This window comes from Rhopilema esculentum, chromosome 20 (assembly GCF_057945365.1).
Source record: "Rhopilema esculentum isolate cy_ngs chromosome 20, ASM5794536v1, whole genome shotgun sequence".
Lineage (NCBI taxonomy): Eukaryota > Metazoa > Cnidaria > Scyphozoa > Rhizostomeae > Rhizostomatidae > Rhopilema > Rhopilema esculentum.
Window position 1 is genome coordinate 5,490,258 of NC_142834.1, and position 21,702 is coordinate 5,511,959.

At 34.4% G+C, this 21,702-nt stretch overlaps 2 protein-coding genes and 1 long non-coding RNA gene across 6 annotated transcripts in view; 2 read left to right on the top strand and 1 right to left on the bottom strand.

Moving 5' to 3' along the window:
- Positions 1 to 2,595: 2,595 nt before the first annotated feature.
- On the bottom strand, positions 2,596 to 6,978 carry LOC135687117 (swi5-dependent recombination DNA repair protein 1 homolog). Its single transcript, XM_065203590.2, has 3 exons — positions 6,868 to 6,978; positions 4,639 to 4,832; positions 2,596 to 3,851 (listed from the first exon to the last, which is right to left on the bottom strand). The coding sequence occupies exons 1-3, from the start codon at positions 6,881 to 6,883 to the stop codon at positions 3,672 to 3,674; spliced, it is 390 nt and encodes a 129-aa protein (XP_065059662.1). The 5' UTR covers positions 6,884 to 6,978; the 3' UTR covers positions 2,596 to 3,671.
- Positions 6,979 to 10,064: 3,086 nt separating this feature from the next.
- LOC135690477 (uncharacterized) lies at positions 10,065 to 11,243 on the top strand. Its single transcript, XR_010516647.2, has 2 exons — positions 10,065 to 10,266; positions 11,089 to 11,243. It is a non-coding gene; the product is annotated as an uncharacterized LOC135690477 (long non-coding RNA).
- A 1,444-nt stretch (positions 11,244 to 12,687) lies between these two features.
- The window catches only part of LOC135687113 (ras-specific guanine nucleotide-releasing factor 1), a 43,284-nt gene continuing 34,269 nt past the window's right edge, over positions 12,688 to 21,702 (top strand). For 2 of the 4 annotated variants that reach the window (XM_065203580.2, XM_065203582.2), the window contains exon 1: positions 12,688 to 21,302. In XM_065203580.2, coding sequence (XP_065059652.1) covers positions 21,033 to 21,302 — 270 coding nt within the window. In that variant the 5' untranslated portion in view covers positions 12,688 to 21,032. The remainder of the gene's footprint in view (positions 21,303 to 21,702) is intronic. The other 2 variants (XM_089114316.1, XM_065203579.2) reach the window with 1 other exon arrangement.

The window sequence follows — 21,702 nt, forward strand, 5'->3', positions numbered from 1 at the left end:
CTGCTGCGTAATTTGTTTAAGTGATAATACTAACCAATTTGATATTTTCCCTGTTGTTGCGTTAATTGGTTTCAATTTCAAATTATTGCAAGTTGCATTCATGAGAAGGGGGTAACATATCAATAATGTGAATTTTGTTTATTGCTTTGATACTTGGAGTAACATAGTCACATTCAATCCATTATGTAACTGAAATCCACTGTAAAGTGTACTGCACGAAACTGCAAGTGAATGCACTGCATGCTTACTCTAATATTTTAACGTTTGCTACAATACATAGCATTTTCGAAGGGAAATGAGCTTGGGGCAAGCTTTTGTTTAGTTAAAGAGGAGGACAACAGCTTTGAGTTTAAAATAATGAAAGGTCACTCGGGCTAGAGGGGCGATTCCTCCCTCCCCTAGTTAGTATATTAGACAAGGTCCTGCTACAATACCGTACCTAGCATAAAATTGGAACTTTACTTGCTATTGAATGTATTAATAGATGCTGCTTGGATCTGTTATAGTCTTTTTCAAATGACGAGTTGGACAGAAAAACATTGCTGGATAAAAGAAGTTATATTATTTTTCAAATTATATTTTTGGGAACCTTGTACCTTTATTGAGTTTAAAAACCTTATTTAAAACACACATACACATTCCTAAATATAACACACGAGATGTCATCAAATCATTGACACGAATACTTGTAACCGAAAGCATGATATTCCTTTTCAATAATCGCTTTCAAACAAAGTATTTAAACCAAGGCTGATCTTCTAGCTTCTTTGGCACTTCGTCTCACAGTGCTATCCTTTCTAGAATGTTTTATATTTTTGTTTGAAGGGGGATTATAGTTTTTAGTAAATCTTTACAAAATCAACTGTTTCTAAAGACAACCAGTATTCCTGATCGAAGCATCGATCAACTTTCACTGATATTTTCAGGCTTTTTCTTTGTGTATGTTTTTTATGTTTTGCCGTATAGTTCAATCATATAGTGATCATAGGCCTTCAATGCTTTCATCTTTACTGCTGACGTAATTCATTTTCTAAAACGTTTCTTGCGTTCAATGTCTGTCTTTAGCCTCTGTGTCCTTAACTGCCTTGCACACCATGCTATTAGGTTGTTTTTGCCAGGGACATTTCAAATCATCTGTATTGAAACGAAGTTGTTTGTGCAACAGTTCAGACAGTTCATTGCGAATTATTTATTTATTTTATCGCAAATATTCCTGAATATATTCAATATTCAAAAGATATATTCAAAATATTTATCTGGATATATTCAAAAGATAAACTTGTCATTGTGATAGAAAAAACTTTTTGTGCTCCATTTGCACTTCGCTTACTGCATTTGGACTTTATAATATGTTTTTAAATTGTTGATCATACATAGTTGGCATGGACTTTGTGCCACACCCTTTATGTGACTGGAAACAGATGGAAACGCCCATTTTTTTTAATTCAGTCTCCAGCTTTAATATAAAGAAGATAAGAAAATGAAGAAAGTAACTTTTCTACATTACTTTTTAACTACTGGCTACAAAGAGGACATTTTTACGGAATCAGAGCAAAATTTACCGAAGTACACAATACTATTGGGGGGTGTCGCACCCCCACACCCCCGATAAATCCGTCCCTGATAAATATAATATCGCTATGATTGCACTCTGTAGAGTAATACAAAATCAATTGATTCGATATGTGAGAACACAAGTTTGAACTATGTGATATCCTACTGAACCTTCAACCCCCGGTTCCACCTTTGTGTTTCTTGTGATAAAATGTGCTTGTATTGCCCTCTAAGTCAAAACTACTTCTACTGTTTTTGAAAAGTAACCAGTGCAATTTTGCACAAGCCAAGTTATGTGCGCGTATATTTAATGCCTACGATAATCGTAGCAATGGAAATGTGGCTGTTTTGCAGGTAGCATGTGTATTGAAGCTCCTTGAGGTGGTAAAGTTATAACAACTTAATTTCAGCTAGTGTTAGGGCCATTACGCCTTCAGGAGACTCAATCCAAGATGTTAAACAAAATTTCGAATCGTGTAGAAAGGAGCTTTTCTGCTAGGGGCAATTGGTGCTTCAGCCCCACTGAAATTACCATGTTTTTTACCAATGGTATATTATTTCTCTTTTTATAAAGTTTTAGGCTTGGCTTACAAAAAAGGCTATAGAGAGAAAGAGGTTTAATTTATTCATATTTCTGATTTTGCTACAGGTCTACATTTTGGTGTGAAAAATTTCCGAAATGCATTTGCCTTGTCAAGGGTAAACTCCAGTTCTAGAACAAAAAGCCCCTAAAGAGATCTGGGCAAAATTCGTTTTATTTTGCTCCATATGATTTATAAACATATCTTGTACAATTATCTTGTCCTGACAGACCATTTCATCATTTAATCAGTCTGCTGTGGTCTGCAGCTATAAAGACTTGAGGTTTGGAAGAATATCAATCTTCTTTTCAATCTTCTTTCAAGCTTTCTTTGATCATTCTGTGTCAAAATATCTATCTAAAACTCTCAACACGCTTAGTGATCAACAAAAACTTGCAAGCTTCGTTTCTATGTCTATGTCTCTCATAAAAGCTGTGTTCATCAGAGTCATTAAAACCTTTCATTAAAGCGACATACAAGTCTCCTATGTCCAGCCATATCACAAGCTGACTGTATGCGTGAAACGAAAGGCGGTGTACTATATTGTCTGTTTTAACTGTGCGTGTGTAAGAGAGGAATATTCTATAGCCTTGACATCGTGTGTGTGCTGGTAGGAAGGGAAGCACTGTATATCTGTAGTGACATTTCCATATTGCATTGCTGTGGTAATAGCGAAAAAATGAATCTTGTCCGCCTGTACTCTTACTAGAGTAACATTTGTTGTCACTCATTTTAATCTTTACTAATCGTCCATCTTGTCGCAGCCAATTTTCTCTTTTTTGCATTTCTTTCGCGCTTAGTCAAAAATATGTTTCAATTTTTGTGCACTTACTATTTATTTCTAAACTTCGTTGAACTAAATTTAAACGCTTACATAAACTATGACAATCAACTATTTATCGTAGAACTGACAGTGCAGTTAGAATTTTTAATAATTTTTCTAATAGCCTGTCCGGCCAATCAACATCAACATTTATCTTGTTTAATTTATTCTGAATTTTGCCAAATCAAATTTTTCATATTGTGCACCTTTTTCGTGTGTTCAATTTACAAACAAAGAAACAAATGAATTTCTATGGTCTATAATATCTTTTCCTTAAAATTTCAACGTTTCAACTTCAACCTCAAAACTAGTAGTGGCTTTAGCAACTACTACTGTATAAAGAATTTCCTTTGATTAAAACTCACTGTGGCATTGCAAAGAGCTTCTTGCAATGTGGTGTTTGTGTGTATGCTTAATTTTCCTCTCCCTGCACAATAATTGTTCAAAAGTTACCATCAGATACACATAAGGAAGGCAAGTGTTTAATGCATTAGTTGTGTTAAGCTTGGCTGCCTGAAGCTTTTTTCCTGATGTAATATAGTATATACTGACATTCACTGCAATTAACTTTTCAATATGTTAGTTTTCATAAGATACAAATTCAGTAACAGAGGTAGAATGAATGTAAAATAAATCATATTATGAGCATAATTGCAACAATTTACAATGTTTTATAACAATTAATAACAATTATTTCAGTTAAAAACATTTATTTAAATAAAACACTCTTCAGTTTCATTATAACCAATTAACTTTGCTTCAATTTTGAATGTCTGTAATAAATCTTGAATCGGTGGTTTTGACTCTGGTAAAGCATTTTGTAAGTCAATCAGTATCTCTTGAGAAGCTTGTCTCCACTTTAATATAAGTTCGTCAAGGTTGCTGAGGTCATCCTGGAAGAGAAAAGCTTTTAATACTCCTGATTTCAAGTTTCTACAATGTTTTGTCTTTTATTCTATGGCTCTGGCTATTGTGGGTATAATATTTATCAAATTCACTGAGATACCTGATGAACAGAAAAGGTTCAGATAATGATCCTTGAAGAACACCACTTGATGATACCTTTGTTCTGTTCTTGTTCTTGCCTTATCAAATACTTGCTGTTAACTTTCAAAAAAGACTTTTTCTTCTGTGCGTGTTTTTGTTATTGATAGATTATATATTCAGCTATTTTGGTTATACGTAGTTTTGTGTAAAATCTCAACCGTAATGGCAAAATCTGCAAACCCATTGCAACACTTGATATGAAAACACAAATGCCACCCCATGAAAGCTGAGCTATTTACATAAAGAAAATAACAGATTCAATCAAAAGAAAGAAAAAAAGCTGCAGTTTTTAATCATAGATACAGCAAAAAAGGATACAAAATTAATAAATTCTAATCATTGTTATACAATATTCCCCTTATTTATAAACTTTGATTTTATGCCGAAAATTGGATCCTAATAGGCAAAGCTGTCACTTAAGCAGAATTTACAGTCACAGTCCACTTAATTTTACAAATTTTTAAGGAAAATGAAGCAATATCCAGAGTCTACTGGATTTGTAATTCATTCAATAATTCATGGCAATAACATCTTATTGATAATAGTTTTTTTATATTTTAATACCAGTTATATGTAATAAAACTTCAACCCACAACTGCTCAATATTGGCACAGAAATAATTACAACATCAACCTTTCTCCTATAAAGCTCAGCCATTTTGAGTTTTCGTAGTTTTTCCTCTTTTGTTTTTATTTCCTTTTCTAAGGTTTTCTTCTCTTCATTAAGTAGCTTGATTTGATCTTCTTCTAACATTTTTTCTGTTAGCTTTTCGTGTTGTATCAGATGTTTTGCCTCTTCCAAATTTTTATTTTGGTCCTCATCTCCACCTTGAGGGAAAATGGAAGGTGTAAATGTACCTTAAGTAAAGTTTTTTGGTTTGTAGATAATTTCAGATTGCATTTAAATTTTTAAGGACATTTTAAGTACATAGAACAGCACAGGTTTTAAGTCGTTATTCTGAGTTTTACACTTAAGGCAGTCTGTCCCCTATTTTGCTCAACTTTGTTTTCACGGAGTAAAATTTACGCACTAATTAGCTTGATTTATAATTAAACGATTAAACCAATCAGAGACAACTTTGATTCCCTAGCTTTTGAGTCAAATTGCTGTGTTCCTGTTGAAGTAAAGCTGTGGCTAGAAAAATTTTCTTCCCTAATTGGTTTGTGCGACAGATATGAAAATGCTTCCGTAATGATTATTCAGTTTCAGTAATTAAATTTTCATGCAATTTCTGAAAGTTTTTTGCTGGCAATTTCAAATGTCATCCACTACCAAGCTAGGCCAGCCAAAGGGAGTAGCGTAATATGTTAAGGCAGGAAACCAATTGTTTATATTAGCCAATCATTGAGAGGACAGACTGCCCTTAATGCAAACATCAGGCAACTGTTCATTTGAATCTTTTGGGGAGAATGTTAATTTTATGAACTGTAATTGATTGTGCAGTCTTGTTTTAATGGAATTGTGGCTGAAAAGGTGTAATCATCATGATCAAACAAGGCAGCCTTTTAGAGTGATTTCAAAACAGTGGGAATAGGAAAGCTACCTTGTGACTTAAATGCAGTCACTTTTTAAATTAAGTCACTTCACTATCCTGAATCAGTAGAACAGCACATTTCATTGCAATACATTTGCGGTAGACAGGCCATAATATAATTATTTCATTTCTAATTCTTTCAAACAGTTGGAGTCTTATTTGATTTATCAATATTTCGATTACAGTGATTTTTCATCAAAAAATATAGATAAAAATTTCTTGAATGAAAAGATTGATAAATAGAAAAAATTGGTTTGATTTCCTTTTGTAAAAATATGATTATGCTGAAGAATAATGCTATTAACTTTTAACGGTAATTGCTTTTCATGTTACACTTATTACTTCTAGAGCCTGTTTTATCCAGTCTGCATTTTTAGCAATTAATTCTATTTATTAATAAGGGACCACAAAAGCTGGGGAACTGGGGGGAGTTGAGCCACCAAAAAACAAGTTATTGGCCTTTTGCAGGTTTAGCCCCCAAAACTTTTTAGTGCCTCAACAATTTTAATGGCCCAAAAATTTTAAGTGCTCTAAAACTGTTTAGCCCCCCTAAAACGTTAAAGCCCAATTATCCAGTTCGTAATATGCTATAGATAGACCAATGGGTACAATACCACCAAATCTTAACTTGTCCTAATTGTTTGAACAAAGTCTGACCATACATATGCCAAACATTTTGCATTTTCAGCTTGTATGTTTAAAACTTGATCACCAAACTGTTCCTACTGTATTTTCGGGTCCTTTGAAAAACAGATTGATCCAAATTATGTTAGGAAACCACATTTTAATAAGAATTCTCGGATTCGGGCAATTGGTATCTTCACATTTGGCAAAAATGAATAACAGAATTGGAACCTTCATGTCAAAATTAGTCTTTGCCAAAAATTTCAAATTGTTTGAGCCGTCAGGCTGTGAATCACCCCATTTTCAAAATTTAGCTTTTCCTATACATTTCAATGGAATTTGTTGCTGTAGTAAAATTTTTTCACTGCAGCAGCAAATTCCGGTCAACTATAAAGAAATATCTAAATATTCAAAACAAAGTAACATGCGACCGAACGGTCCAAACAACATGAATTTTTCAGTATAAACTAATATAAAGATGAAGATTTCAATTCTGAAGTCCATTTTCGAAAAAGATTCGTAGATAGCGAGATACAAAATTGATGACGTCAACTTGAATCCATCAATTGAATAGGCCTAAATCTCTACATCAACAGTTGCCTGATCGTCGCATGAAGCCTCCAGAATTATTAGCTAACTACATTCATTTCAAGTTGGCAGAGTGTTAATCGATTACGTGTAACATATTGATTTGGATTCATTACCCGCTGCAGCTTCCATTTTGTAACCAACAAAACAACCTCGGCTTTAACAAGCGATTTGATTTTACCCGCCAGATGCAGCCTTACGAATCAGCCTCTTTTCAGTCCCTCGAAAGCGCCAAAAGAGATCCAAAATGATGACTATACAATTACTTAATTCATCCCTTTCTCCAGCATTGCATGACACTTGAATGTGTTTTGTTGAGCAGAGCAGTAAAAGCTATTGCGTTTTAACATTCAAAGGCACCCTCTACTTCTGTATTTTCAGAACTTTTCCAGTTAAAATTGCTTTGTTTGTTTATGCTTCAGCGACAAATGTTTATGAGTATGGTACTTAGCAAGCCCTTAAAGTAACGCTTTCTCAATACAAAAATACTTTGCAATATTGTGTCAGTGCCGTGTATTTTTTGGTGCAAAATCTTTGGACGACATTCCAGTAGGTATAAAAATATTTTATCATATGTTGCCCTTCTTCGCGAAAAGCTTTAAACCACTATATCTATGAAAAACCATCAAAGTTGGCTCTTAAGCGAAAGGTATTGTTCTGTTACACATCTTTATAATTTATTAACATTGAAAACAATCCTAGAAAGGGGGGGGGCTCTCTTTTCGATTAGTTTTATCTGTTGAGAGAAACTCCCTTGCAAGGAACATCTAACTTGGTTCTTATTTTTTGTCTGTTGTTATAAGTATATCATCGTAACAGTTGTTTTCATATGTTTGAAGTGTGGTTTTATGATGTTGCACATTTATTTTAAGAAATAAAAAGTGAAACCGAATCTAAAACGTTTCTATTAGTAACTATATCGTTAACCAAAATTTTGAATTTTTTCTTGCTTTTTAAGATTACTTAGGACACTACACAGGCCGTGCAGTTGAAAACCTCATATAAAGCGTTTCCAAAATTTTAACTACTTCCCAGTTCACTAGTTGTAAAGCGATTAACATTTTATGGCTCCTTGAAGGATCATCCCATATTCCATGCCGCATCCCATATTAAGAATTATGGTACGCAGCCAGCACATAATGTACATTTCATAGAGAAGCTGTGAAATAATCTTGTTCTTGTAGTCTTTATTTGTTACAACCTATGCTTCTTAAGATAAAAGCTATGCTTGTCGAGCAGTTTCCTGGTCCATCCTCTTGATGTGGAATCACAGGAATGGTAAGGACGGCATCTTTTCTTGCGCATTTTTGCGGGAAAACTATTTAAAGGCTCATTTGAGAAAGAAATGCGGAGGTTCAGATAAAAAATTTGGGCAATTGTGCTCCCAGAAGTCAAGATAGATGCAGATAATTTTGTTACAGAAAAGCAGAACTAGAAGATAGATTTCTAGAATAAAGGGGATGGTCATAACTGAAACATCTAAATTTAAATGAAGATGCAGCTCAGAAATAGCCTGCTTTTGCTTGCAGCTGGCTATAATTATATTAAATGTGACTACTAGACCAAAAATCATGTAACTACAAGACACTTTTTTCTATAAACAAAGACATTCAAATGATGCTAGACTTTTCTGATATGTTTTCGTCATCAGGGTCATAAACAGAGATTTTCTATTTTTGAAGGCAAATTTCGCAGAATGCAGAAAAGTTGAAATATTTTCTTGTGCCTTTGTTTTCTGCTAAAAAACAATGAGATCCTGGCGCTCAACTAGGATACTATATTTTCAACAGAAGGGTAGGAAGCTAAAAAAGGGTGCAATATAGTTTTTGAAGAGACAAATCAAGGATTACTATTTTTGGATTTAGGTATGGCAATATACCTTTCTACCCCAAATAACAGTCTTACCAACTGTTTTATCGAAATGACAACCCTATTAACGTAGTTCTTTTAGTGGATCTGAGAAACTTGCACCCACTTTACAATATAAATTTAATGAAAGATTTATTAAAGATTGATACAAGCTTTCAGGCTGATTTATCCTACAACAATTTGAAAAAAAACTGAATCCAAATTGATTTTATATTCAGCAACTTAGTTACAAAATTATACCAATAAAGTAATTATAAAAATAATTTCCAGTTGGTATAGGGAAGGGAATGTAGTTACCTAGGATGCCAAGAGGAACCCGAATGGATTTTGAGCTCAAAGAGCAAGGTAAGCTCTTGATTCTCCTTTAGATTTCCTCGCTCCCTTCATGCAGCGTTTACACACATACAGCAAAATTCTCGGTACAACAAATTAAAACATCAGGTCTTTTCAATTCAGCTCTAAAATTAGCTTTGTTTCACGAATGCTGGAACTAAGGAACTAATTCTTTGGGAAAAAGAGCAGTTTAAAGGTTCAAACAGAATTCAGAACAGAAACAAAGCTAGCTGACTAACTAGCTAACTAACTAACTAACTAACTAACTAACTAACTAACTAACTAACTAACTAACTAACTAACTAACTAATTAACTAACTAACTAACTAACTAACTAACTAACTAACTAACTAACTAACTAACTAACTAACTAACTAACTAACTAACTAAAATACTAACTAACTAACCAACAAACTAACTAACCAATTAACTAACCAACTAACTAACCAACTAACTAACTAACTAACTAACTAATTAACTAACTAATTAATTAATTTACTAACAAAGTTATATTTCTGACCAGTGACTTACAAAAGGAAAAGTTAAAAAATGTAGAAAATTATTTTCCAGATGCTAGGCACATTATTTTTCAGATGCTGCTGATACATGGTAAAAGGGAAGCGAATTTGAATGCTCAAATTTGATACTATTTTCAAACCCGAATGAAACCGCATCAGATGCAAATGCATATAAGTAACAGGTTGTCATGCTGTCATGCACCAACCCTAAATGATGGCGTGCAAAGTGTTATCTTTAATTGCTTTAAATACTTTTGGGGGTATGCTTGCCTTCAACGTTGAAATCTGTGTGGCATATGCATATTTATAGGGGTAACATTTCCTTTATCTGTTTGAAATCAAATTAATTACGAGAGAATGAGACACGTGATTGAATGGTTTTTATTCTAAAGAACAGAACCTCTTGATGACTTTTTATTTTTGATTTCTTAATTGCATAGAAATATGCAGCCAACTTTAGTAATAAAGAAGAAAAATAAATGAACAGCCAAACGCAAAAAATGCGCACATAATCAAAATTTCTGTGGTTTATTCCCGCCAAATTTTCTCGTAATAGCCTCACTCCCATTCCGAGATTGATAAACAGAAAAAACATGGCCGCTAGCTCACGTTGGATACTCACTGATCTAAAAAAAACTGGATCGCGCATCTATTGTTCTAAAAGTGCGGCCGCTGAGAAATCGCAGCGGCCATGCTCTTGTGACCACTTTTGCAGACTTGTGGTCTTGTTTACTACGAGGAAATGCCGGTTCGGACAAGTAAAGTCGAAGTTTCTGCCGTCAAATAGTGGCAAAGGTGGGTAAATCTAAATATATATGAGCGTAAAGGACTATCAAATTATTAAATGTTCCATTTTATGGAGGGTAAGGCATTTTGGTTCTCTATTTCTTGTTGCTTTACGGATAGCCTACACTTTTAGGCCTATTATTAGTAGGTGGATTGAAACTCGAAAACAGAAATCAAACTAAGGTAAATCTAAATAAACATTTTTCTTTCGTTGTTGGCACTCAAAAACAGTAATTAGACTGTTTCCTATACTCAAGTCTCCACGGAGAGTCCAACGATGCAAATATATTTATTCGAATCAGCAGGCAAGTGACTATATGACTAGCTACCTTTTACTTATTTGATCAAATTAGAGCCGTAAATTGCCATGAAAAAGCCACGTAGCAGCGATAATTACATAGAATATAAGTAGCTTTCATATGTAGAAGTTAATTTTAGTTGTTTCTCTGATAGGATATAACCCCCAAAAACATCTTGGGAGCTTCTAAGCAACCCCAGTGTAGTACTGAGTTTCTTGTAGATAGAAAATATGTTTAATTTGTGTAGCTGCTTTTTCCAAACAAGTCTAGCCGTGATTTCAAACCTCTAACTTTTTGTGCCCCTCTACATTGTTTAAGCAATACATTTTACATTGAAATGATGTGATATGAAACATGCTTACATTCAAGTGAATCACCGCTTGTACTATGTTTGTGACTTATGTGACTTAGGACTAATTGAAGAGTGATATCATATTCCTCTGAAAAAATAAGCCTTAAAGAATATGCCTGGTTGTACTTTTGAATCAAAATTTTAATATTACCTCTGACAAAGCATTTCTTTATTTTGCAGAATAAAGTGCAATGGAATGGCTTGACAGCTATTGAGGGATACAATCATATATAGTTTACTGAGCTAGAACTTCATAAGTAACAGATATTACAATGAATAGTAATTAAAAGATTGTGACTTTGTTTCAAATGAATTTTAAGATTGTGATTTAAAAATTTGAGTTTTTTGAATTTGTTATATATACAGCTCTTTGAGAGATATTGAGAGATAAATCCTTCATATTTGAGAGATAAATCCTTCAGCCCTGAGACAAAAGCTATGAGTGACAACACTTTTATGAACTGAAGACTAATACGGTTCATAAAAAAGGCTTACTACAGCAAAACATTTGATTACATTGGTAATTTTGTTCCAGAAATAATCATAGATTACTGCATAAAGCTCTCAAAATAAATTCATTTTACTGCTAAATGTTCTAAACATATACGCAATTTTTGTAGCAAACATTTGAATTTGTAAAATATGTTTGAAGAACCTCCTGAAACAATCTAAATTACTGTTTCCACTCCAAAATTAATGTTATGAATTTTGCAGTTTGTTTTGCTTTAGTAAGATTCAGCTGCTAGCAACAACTTCCATTGCTTAGTCACATCATAGCATCTCAGTGATTGGTTCCTTTCCAAAACTTGAAAATGGAAAACCTTTATGGTTTTATAAACAGATTTTTATTTCATTTCAAAACAAGTGGTGAAGGCACATGTCTTTGTCAATCCACCAAGTCAAAGATGCACACAAGTTGCTCTACCTAGAAAATAAAAATATAAAAGTATTTTTCGTGTATCTATTAGCCTGCGCCTTTATAGATCTGATACACTCTTCTATGAGGCAGTCCCACATTTCAATTTTTCCATGGGGAAACAAAGATTAGGCCTAGTGCCATGTAAAAAATTATTACTGAATTCATAAACATTAACTATAGCAATCTATTTGGGTATCTAAAACCAGGCAAGACTTTCCAAATAGCTACCTACTTCAAAGTAAATAACTGTAGCAATCTATTTGGGAAACTAAGGCCCCGTTTACACTGCCACAGATGACTTGTTGATCCGTATCAAAAGTGATACGGATTGGCCTCCCGTTTACACCACTCCAAGCTATCCGTAGCAAAACTGATACGGCTAACCGTATCACTTTTGATCCTTTTAGCAAAAGGATTTGAAATGGTCCAGACTCGTGAAAACCCAGTTTAAAGGGGCATAACTGTACCTAAGAAATACAACGATCTTGGCCTACTAAAATAAAAATAGTAGTGTACTCACGGTGAAAAAGTGGAGCGTAGCTTCCTTTTTATTTGCAATCCTTGATTCTCATGGTCCTTGTTGTCATTTATTCCCTTTTCATCGTCAGTTCTCTATTTCGCATTTCTTACAGGCAAAATAAATGCAGCGAATACCTAATTCTCCAGCATCCTAGCTATTCATTTTCCCGCTGAAGTGGTCACAAGCGCATGGCGCCGATTGAAATTCGCCGGCCGCACTTTCTAAGGTTTGAGAACAATAGGATGCGCGATCCAGTTTTTTTTAGATCAGTGTGGATACTTCACAACTCTTTATAAGAAAATCGTGAAATCATCTTTTGTTTTCACAAGAAAAAGTAAGTAAAATTACAAATTTTTGACGGAGATAGTAAATAGCATAATTAAAATACTTGAAGTTGTAATTATACTTTGCATACCCCCACTGTCCTCGCAGAAGTATTTGCACCACCTTGTTCAAAATGGCGGCACATTTGTCAACTTTTCAACTATACCAAACTCAAACTCAAAATTTTTTCCACCAAATTAATTCATTACAAGTTACGTCATTTAAGTAAGTTGTTCAAAATTCAATTATTAAATCCAAAATTACAATAAGAACATTAAAGAAAAAGTCCACCCTATATACAATTAAATCAGCTCACTGGACACATGAAAAAAACTCAAGATAGAGCTATCAAAGCCATGTGACCGGTTGACGTGATTTGTCGACGAGTTTAAAATTCATTTTGGTTTGAATAACAGTAAGAATGAGATAATGGAAAAGCAAATGACAATAGAAAAAAAGGAAAGGAAATGAATAGAGAAAAAACTACATTAAAGATAAAAAATGGGAATATCAAGTTTATGTATGTGCTGGTATTTTAATCATATCCGATTAGGTCAGACTGTCTAAGAGGTAGTGTTTAATTTTTTTGAAAGATATTTTGTTGTTGGCTTTCTTTAAATCTAGTGGCAAAGAGTTCCAAAGTTGAATACCGTCAAATGTAAGAAAATTTCTTTTAGAATCAGTTGATATTGCTTGTAGGAAAAAACCAAGGCCGGAAGACTGTCTTGTATTGTAACGATGAAGTTTTTTTTGGTTTTAGACATTCATGTCCAAGAGTAGTGTAACTGCTGGCTTTATTAATTTGGAACATAAATTTTGCTCTCTCAAGTTTGTAAAGTTTGTCAAAGTTCAGTAGCCATGTGAGAAGTATACGAAGCAAAGTCACTTACTCTAAGCAAAACTGCAACAAAATGCAACAATAACTAGTAAATCCCTGTTTTCTATGACGATTTCGTCACATTCACCTAGTTAAAACAAAGGAAATGGCAATCCTAATAGCAGATATTTTAGCAAGGGCTTTTTTGACATTTTCAAAGAAAGATTGAAGGCGAAAGAATTTCAGTTGACATGTGAAGCCTCAAGCACGAATCCAAATCAGGGTCTATGAAAACAAACAATGACAGCCACTACAAGTATATAGCCAGGGGCGTAACTTGGCCAATAGTTTGGGGGGGGTGAAAAGGGTTTCTGCCCTGCAAAACTGAGTGGTGCCCTGCAGACCTAGTAGCAATGGTTTGTCTATAGGTTACTAGTGAAAGCTTTACCAGTGTACACTGGTCTTTACCAAGGACAAACTTCTAAGCAATAAAAACAAACTTGAAACTTCATTGTCTATGAAATTTCTATTTCTCTACGTGAGCGTAAATTGTTTTTTATATTCACTTCATTTAATGTTGGTTTGCAAAATTAAGCTAATAAACAGCTTATTGGGGGGGAGGGTACATGATGTAGACAGCGTAACAAAATTTATCCCAGTGGGGCTAAGAGTCGAGTTTAGTGAGGTATTTGGACCCAGCATGGTTGGGTCCGACGTGAAGAAATTTTTTGAAATTATACCTTGTAAAGGGCTAAAAAGCCTCTTTCAGACAAAAATTTAGCAAAATACTATTGTGCTAAAAGAACTGATTGTTTATTGAAAATATTATTGTTTATTGGGAAAAATAGGGAGGGGGATGTCATGCTAAAACTCTAATGTTAGACGTTGGGGAAGGAAAGAAACGGCAACCTTTCGTTTCAGATTGCACGTAGTTGTGAATGACAGAGGAAGATCTTGTTTTGATTGGGATAATTTTTTTTTCCTGAACAGAAATGTGCAGTTTCTTGTATCAAGAAGGCCATGTTCACACATCCAAAATTAAAACATTGCAATGATACAGAAAATGATTTACTGAATTAATGCAAATAGAAGAAAAATAATAAAAATATATGTGAAAAAGTTAGCAATTAGATGAAACAAAATCGGTATCTTAACGATTTATTATGTTTTTTTGTTCATGCACTGTTAAAAAGTAATAGAAAAAATGATAAAAAAATTCCTATCTTGACCAAAGTGAGGGACTTCAGCCCCTTATTCCCCCCCCCCCCAGTGACGCCGTGCTTGTCATGAAAATAATTTACAACTTAAATTAATTTGCATGACTCAACCTTGCCCTCATAAACATATGCATCAATCATTGCATCCATTGGTTATGACTTTCGGTAAGAAATGCTTTCGCTTTGCAAATAACGGAGCTTTTCCTTACATACCTGTTCCGTTCTCTAAAATGCAATGTCAGGAAGGTAGGTTCATAACAAATATGATATTTTCATTTCAAAATTCCTAAACGGCTCTTTACGAACTTCAGAGGTGGCATTTCTGGGTGGCAATAAAGCTCTTCTTGGCGCCCTGCGAAATCTTCGATTGCCCTGCGAAATTGACTATTTTATGGATTGGGGGGGTGTCACACCCCCCCCCACACCCCTCCGGTAGTTTCGCCCCTGTATATAGCTTTGAAAAAAGCTGTTTTTAGACTAATAACACTAATAACACTGTTAGCCGCCCCTGCTAGCAAACAAACAGAGCAGTGGATGTTTAAAAAAAAATTTTTACTACAGGAGAAAGAATTTCTCTGTTTCACATCACAAAGTTTTATGCTTAGCCCTGGGTGCATTTCATGTCAACTGTAGGCCAAAGGTCCACCGGGGCATTTGTCTAGGTACGCCGAAATTATAAAAGCAGTTATTAAAACAATATAAACATTGTTGCAGCAGACAAAGAAAACTGATTATTAAAGAAAACTGTGGTACTACGAGTCTTTATTTTAGGTTAAATATGTACATGGCTTCATGTTTAGCATGCCAACTAAACGAACAATTTTAGGTCTGCCAAAAGTTTTTTTATTGGTTTGCACGCTGAAAGCCAAAAAAGCCTGGGTATACGCAGAAGATCTTCAGGTCTAAGTACATGGAATGCACCCTGGTGCTTAGCGACACGAAACTATTTCCAAACAAGAAGAATTCATGTTTTTCCATGGCATCCATTCCATCAAGTCCAGTTTTGCACATTGTTGAAAATTGTTGGCTTTGTATGAATATGATTACAAACCATGGTCCAAATGGTTCTCTAAGAATAAAAGAATCATTTATTAAAAGAACTCTTCAGGTTTGATATGAAGTTCCACAAGAATAAATTGCTCAAATATTTGCAACCAGCTCAAAAAGCTTAAAAAAGTTTCAAAAGTTTGCAATTACCTGTTAAAACTATTGAAATTTGAAACTGTTAAAAGAATGTGAACTGCGAGGGTTAACTTGGGTGTGGTGTCTTTTGTCAGTTGATCAGAAAAATCATGAGACAATTGGTCCAGTTGGTCCAAAGGTCAGCATTTATGTCTTTGCTAATAGTTTTGGCTTTTTTAGCTGTTCAGAGGTATGAACCTTTTTTATAAAAAATATCTCTCCAAACCAGAAAATGAAATGTTTGCCTGCAGAAAAGAGTTGTGCCCAAGAGTTTTAATTTCAAAGGTTGCCAATTTTGTCTTACTTGATGCAAATTGTTTGAAGCTAAGCCAGTAAAATCATAGGTAGATTTTACATTGTACCAGGGGTGGATCAAGATTCTGCTGCACTTTTGGCTTATGCAAAAACCAAATTACACAAAGATGCATGCATAGTGAAATTATTCAGTGTAAGAGTAGAAAAATAGTGCTAGAGAGTTGCCAGACTACAAAAACAAAACTTCTTTAATCTTGTAGTGGGAAAACAAAGGTATCTAGGGGTTTACAGTGACATTTGACTAAGGATATTTTCAAAATTAATTTTTCATAGCCTAATTGTTAGATATAAGATATATTGCATTGGATGTTATTGATACCTGTTTTTTGGCTTTTGTGAAGAAATCTTCGAAATGATTTTGAGAAAATTTCTCTCAAATCTTTTTTATGTGAGTTTTCATTTCTTTGTGGGAAAAGCCCAACTAGTTTTTCATATCATTTCAAAGGAGTTCTTTGGGAGTAAATTGCATGTTTGCAAATTGGTCGACTTTGTTATAATTGCAGTTACTATAGAGAAAAGACACTAAACATAGTACAAAATATTTGCATTGTACGAGAATTGAGTTGTTTGTCTTTTTTTATTCGCAAGGACTTGTTTAGCACTTTATATCAGAAACTGGACATGATAGACTAAATTGAATTTCTGTCTAATTGTTAAACCCGTATTGCTAAATATTTAGGTTTTTTCTTGCATTAATCTTGGTTCTGGAACAGCACCAGACTAATTACTGTATTGTCCTCTTCTGGCCAGTATTGAGGGCTGGGATAAGTATAAGTGATGGAATTTTTAGAAAGCCTGAATGACACACTTTTCCATATCAGATATTAGGCAGAAGAAGAAATTAATCTATGGCAAGGTAGAATGGGGGTAACAATACTTAAAAGCAAAGGTCCCTTTTTCATATATGAAATTTTTTACTATAATATGATTAAACTCAACCCTTGTGTTTAGGAATAGCAGTTTAGGATTAGGACCTCCATGGAAAAGTTTGAATAGAAATCAGATACATTGTCATGATGAGGTTTTAAGATGGTCAATGTTAAGGATATCAAGCATTGACCTGTCTTAGACACTGTCAAACACCCTGTTGAAACTCTTTTTAAAGTGATTAAAGTTTGGATTGGACATGGTTAAGATTTTGTTCATTGGCCTTCCGCATAGTTTTCAATTAAAAATGTATGTTAGTGTTGTTGTGATGGGCAACGGTAAAAATTGCATTATGATCGTAATTAATGGTATGCCTTAGGCACTGGGGGTTTTGAATTCTTTAAGGTGTGGGAAATGAAAATTTGATGCTGCTTTTGCATAGGGTCTTGAATAAGGTTGATACTGTATACATGATATCAAAATATTCTATAGTCCCATCACCAAAACCTTTAAAAAATCTTTTAGAGCAACTTTTTGCTGTTACCTTGCAAAAGACTATCCTATCGAAATTATTCGAAGCCATAGTGAATTTACAGGAAATTAACAGCCATGGAAACGTTTCTGTGATGTTTTATGGTGAAAGCTATGCACCCGACTGCAAATGACTTGCAATCGTTTTTTATAACTTCTTGATTAACGTTTTGGCAAGTTTCTACTCGATGAATTTTGTCAAATAAATCAAATGTCTCTTAAAAATTCACATCTTTGCAAACGCCTCTAGGATCGTTTTTTGGCATTACATTTTAGGAACGAGACCAAGATTTATCTAAATTAAGCGAGTAATGTATTTTCAGCTATTAAAAGTTTTGTTACTTTGCTCTCGGTCCTAAATCGTAATGCTTTTATGAAGAAAAGTTCACGATGGATGCTTATGCCCTATCTGGGTTTTTAAACTTCTTGTTCATGAGAACTGAGCGTATGATCAGGATTTATGACACACTGATGTGACGTATCCCTGCAAATGCTAGCGCTCTTTTAACTGCCCACCTAAATTATTTCACAACGACCAGTTAGCTTCTGACGTCAACGAGGCTCTATTTTGAGCTTTCGCGAAAATCCAATATTAACGTTTAAGACTGAAAGTAGACAAAAAAGCAAACTTAGCTGTCTTTTGTCCTTGTTTTAAGTGTTTTTTATGAAGCAGGTGGATCTTGACGTCTGTAAATTCGATCCCGAAGAGTAATGTAGAAGTAACGCGCAAAAACATTTAATAGAAGTGGTGATCAGTCCGTATTAGGCCAAGAATACATCGTTTTTATGACCCAATAATTGATGTCGGATAATTTCAGGCAGTAGGTTTTTTCCCAAGGTTTCTTTGTGACGAAGTTGTCAAATTCTCGGTGTAATGAGAGAGAAACATTCTGATATTCTTTACATCTGATCTTGTTGATAAAATGAGATATATTTTGCTTGCAACTGTCTTTTGATATAGAGTCAAGGGTTATCAAAGACTTTTTGGTATAGTTAAGAGTCTATTTGCCCCGTTTGAGTTTAGTGTTCTTAAGCTCAACAAAGCAGTGGATTATTACGTCATCAATCCGCGGTTAAAATGTTTTCATGTGAAATTACTATAAAAAACTGAATAATAGATTCAACATTTTATTTAAAAAAAATAAAACTATTAATAAAACGGGTTTTCAAATTTCCATTCGCATAAACCACATATGACGATATTTCTTCCATATTTCGTCGTATGAAATAATTTCAAGCCATTTTCTGTAACCTCTGTACTAGTTTTTCCGGACGAAGCTGCTGAATGGGGCCTCTGTTTCCATTTCCGTCGACAACGCTTAACGTATATTTCAACGAAATTTCTTGCAGCGAGTTCTTTCTTTAGTAATTTTTCCAGTAGCCAAGTGTTCTGTTTAAATGCCTGAATCATTTGATTTTAATCACAAGTTACCAGTGATAAATGGGAGTTCGAAGGCTTTTCAGTGGGAAAATTTGCGAGACAACACTCTAAAATGCGGGAAAACAACTCTGTTGGAGACATATTGGTCTCTGGCAGACTGTGCTGACAATTAATTACCTTGAGTTTTCTGATTTAACAGCTAAACTTGTTTTACTTTGCTGCAACTAAGCTTACCAAGTAAAAAAAACTTTCAACATGCGAATAGCCTCTTAGCCAAAAACTGAGGTTAGTATAGCCCCTCGATGCCCAGTAATTAGGCAATTTTTTTTGTATCGAACAAACATTTGGCAATTTTGAGACCTAGCCGTGTTTTTTCTTCTTATTTTCGTTAAAATCATAGATTTCAAACGAAAAGGAAACTCTTTTTCAGAAAAAATATGAAATTTTCCAATATTGAAACAAATAAAATCGAGTAGAACGTACCATTCTCTAGCTGAGTTTATTGGTGCAAAGCGATTGCAATGTTTTGTTTCAATTCGTCCAAAATTTTTTTTTCAGGTATTCAGAAAATACCCCATTAACGCTATTTCTATGTAGCCACGCTGCCAGTATTGCCAAAAAAGAATTGTAATTTCACGACTGAACTGCAATTAGTGGGTAACTTCTTGAATCATATTGTGGACAGACGATAATCAGAAAGGAAAAAAGACACAATTCCTAGTTTCTACACTCAAACGTTCTGCATTTTTGTGAAGGAATTGGAATATTCGTAGATGAAAGTTCGGTTCTACAACCAGAGCCCCGTACTTTTCTCTACTTTTCTCTACTTTTCTCTACTTTTCTCTACTTTTCTCTACCAAGGATCGCAATTTGATCTTTTTAAAGCAAGGTCTACTTGCTTCTTGATGTATTTTTGAAATTTATGGTTGGTGCAAATGGTAGTATACTTTCGTGTTTGACAGTTGTAAAATTTTTTTCTCGTCATTTTTTCTCGTCATGAAAGACGTTTACAAAACCATTGGGCAAATCCTGGTCCCTATATTTGTTGATCATTTTCTTGATAGCTTTTTCGAAATTTAAAGGAAGGTCAGATAGGTGAAAAAGAAGGTGCATCCTTACCACATTATGAGACTCGATAAACGTTTAATTGACTTAATCGATGAAAGTAGATACTGCTAAATGTTTTGCAGACAAACAAGTTGAAGATTGAAATGCGGTTGCAATATTGAGATTCAGAAGTAGCTGCGCACAGAAATGAAAGCATTGAAACCTTCTTTTATTCGGTGCTTCTTCAAGTCTATTTTGTTTATGTGACAAAGCGTTTTATTTTTGTCTGAAGATGGCCTAAAGCTATCGAGAAAGGTCTGAACAAGGCATTTTTACTGTACCCTTGATTATCGGCAATGAAAAAATTATAAGCAGAAGTTGAATTATGATTTTAAAACAGCTATTTTCTGAATTTAGTGGCTAACCAGGATAAATAACGTTATGCCGTCTGAAATCGCACATGCAAATACTTCTGTAACGCCTAAAGCAATATGCGAGAAGTGATGTACAAATTTTGTTTGCGCTAACAAGGTCTATGTATGCTTTACCTGCTTTCTTTGTCTTTTGACGTGAAGAGAAGGGCTTAAACATGAAATTATTAGCAAACAATTGCCCTGCCATTGTTGCTAGTACACCTGCTTGCTGTTCCAGGCGCACCCCCCGGATATCGATCTTAAATGCTGATCACGCCAAAAGACTGACAACTTTTCGAGCATGTTCGATCATCGGGCAATAGGCCAGGGCAGATTTTCTTAGCTTCACTCACGTTGCAATTGAACTTTAATGCAAGGAAAATTCAGCGATGAAGGTATCTTGTTGCTAGCCCGAAGCAGCAAAAAGGCTTTGCATTTGGCGAGAAATGGATTCTCTGGAAACTCAATGTTACTGAACTTTGGGAATCAGAGAGGGCAGCTGATTTGAAAATGAGAACAATTCCATTGCATTTTTAAATTTGCTTGTGAGTGCTGATGATAAAATTAAGACCTAGATGAAAAGATTTTGAAATGCCTTCAAGTCAAGTCAAACTGAACGAGCAGCAGTTAATATACTTGGCTGAAAAAGCAAAAAATAACGCTGCAAAGTCTGGAAACCTCTGGGTAAAACTAGCCGATGCAAGCACAACGAAATGGAATCTCCGATATTTTGTTTTGCACATGAACTTTCTTTTCGAATTCCACAATCAGGATTCACCCAAGCCAAGCAACACATTTTTGTTGGAGCAATGCCAGTTCGAGAGGACGGGCATGAAGAACATCCATGATGTTGAGCATCAGGTATAAACAGTTTTTCATGATTTCATGTGCTAGTTTCTGTTCTTCAAACTTGAGGTGCATCCAGTACAAGAAAATCTTTTTTTCTGTTTGTTTTCATTTTGCGAGGGACTCGGCAACTTGATGGCTACCTCAAATATTTGCAATATTATTGGCTAAACAACGTTTTATGTTTATATGTTGTATCTAGAGTCGCAGCCATTCTTGTTATGAGGAAGAGAACGACCTGCAAATCTGAAATCAGCTCTTTACAATTTAGATTGAAAAGGATTTTAAGAAAAAGCAAATTCATTTTGATTGAAGCGCATGATGCAACCTGCTCTAGAAAAAATTGCACATAACACGCTAGTTGATATTAAAAAAACCGTTTTTCTTTCCTTTTGTGAAGAAAATAATCGTTTCA

Excerpts from the sequence above, each read along its gene's own strand:
- LOC135687117 (XM_065203590.2), bottom strand. Across the intron at positions 3,852-4,638 it reads CTGAGCTTTATAGGAGAAAG|GATGACCTCAGCAACCTTGA; the intron begins GTTGATGTTGTA and ends TTTCTCTTCCAG.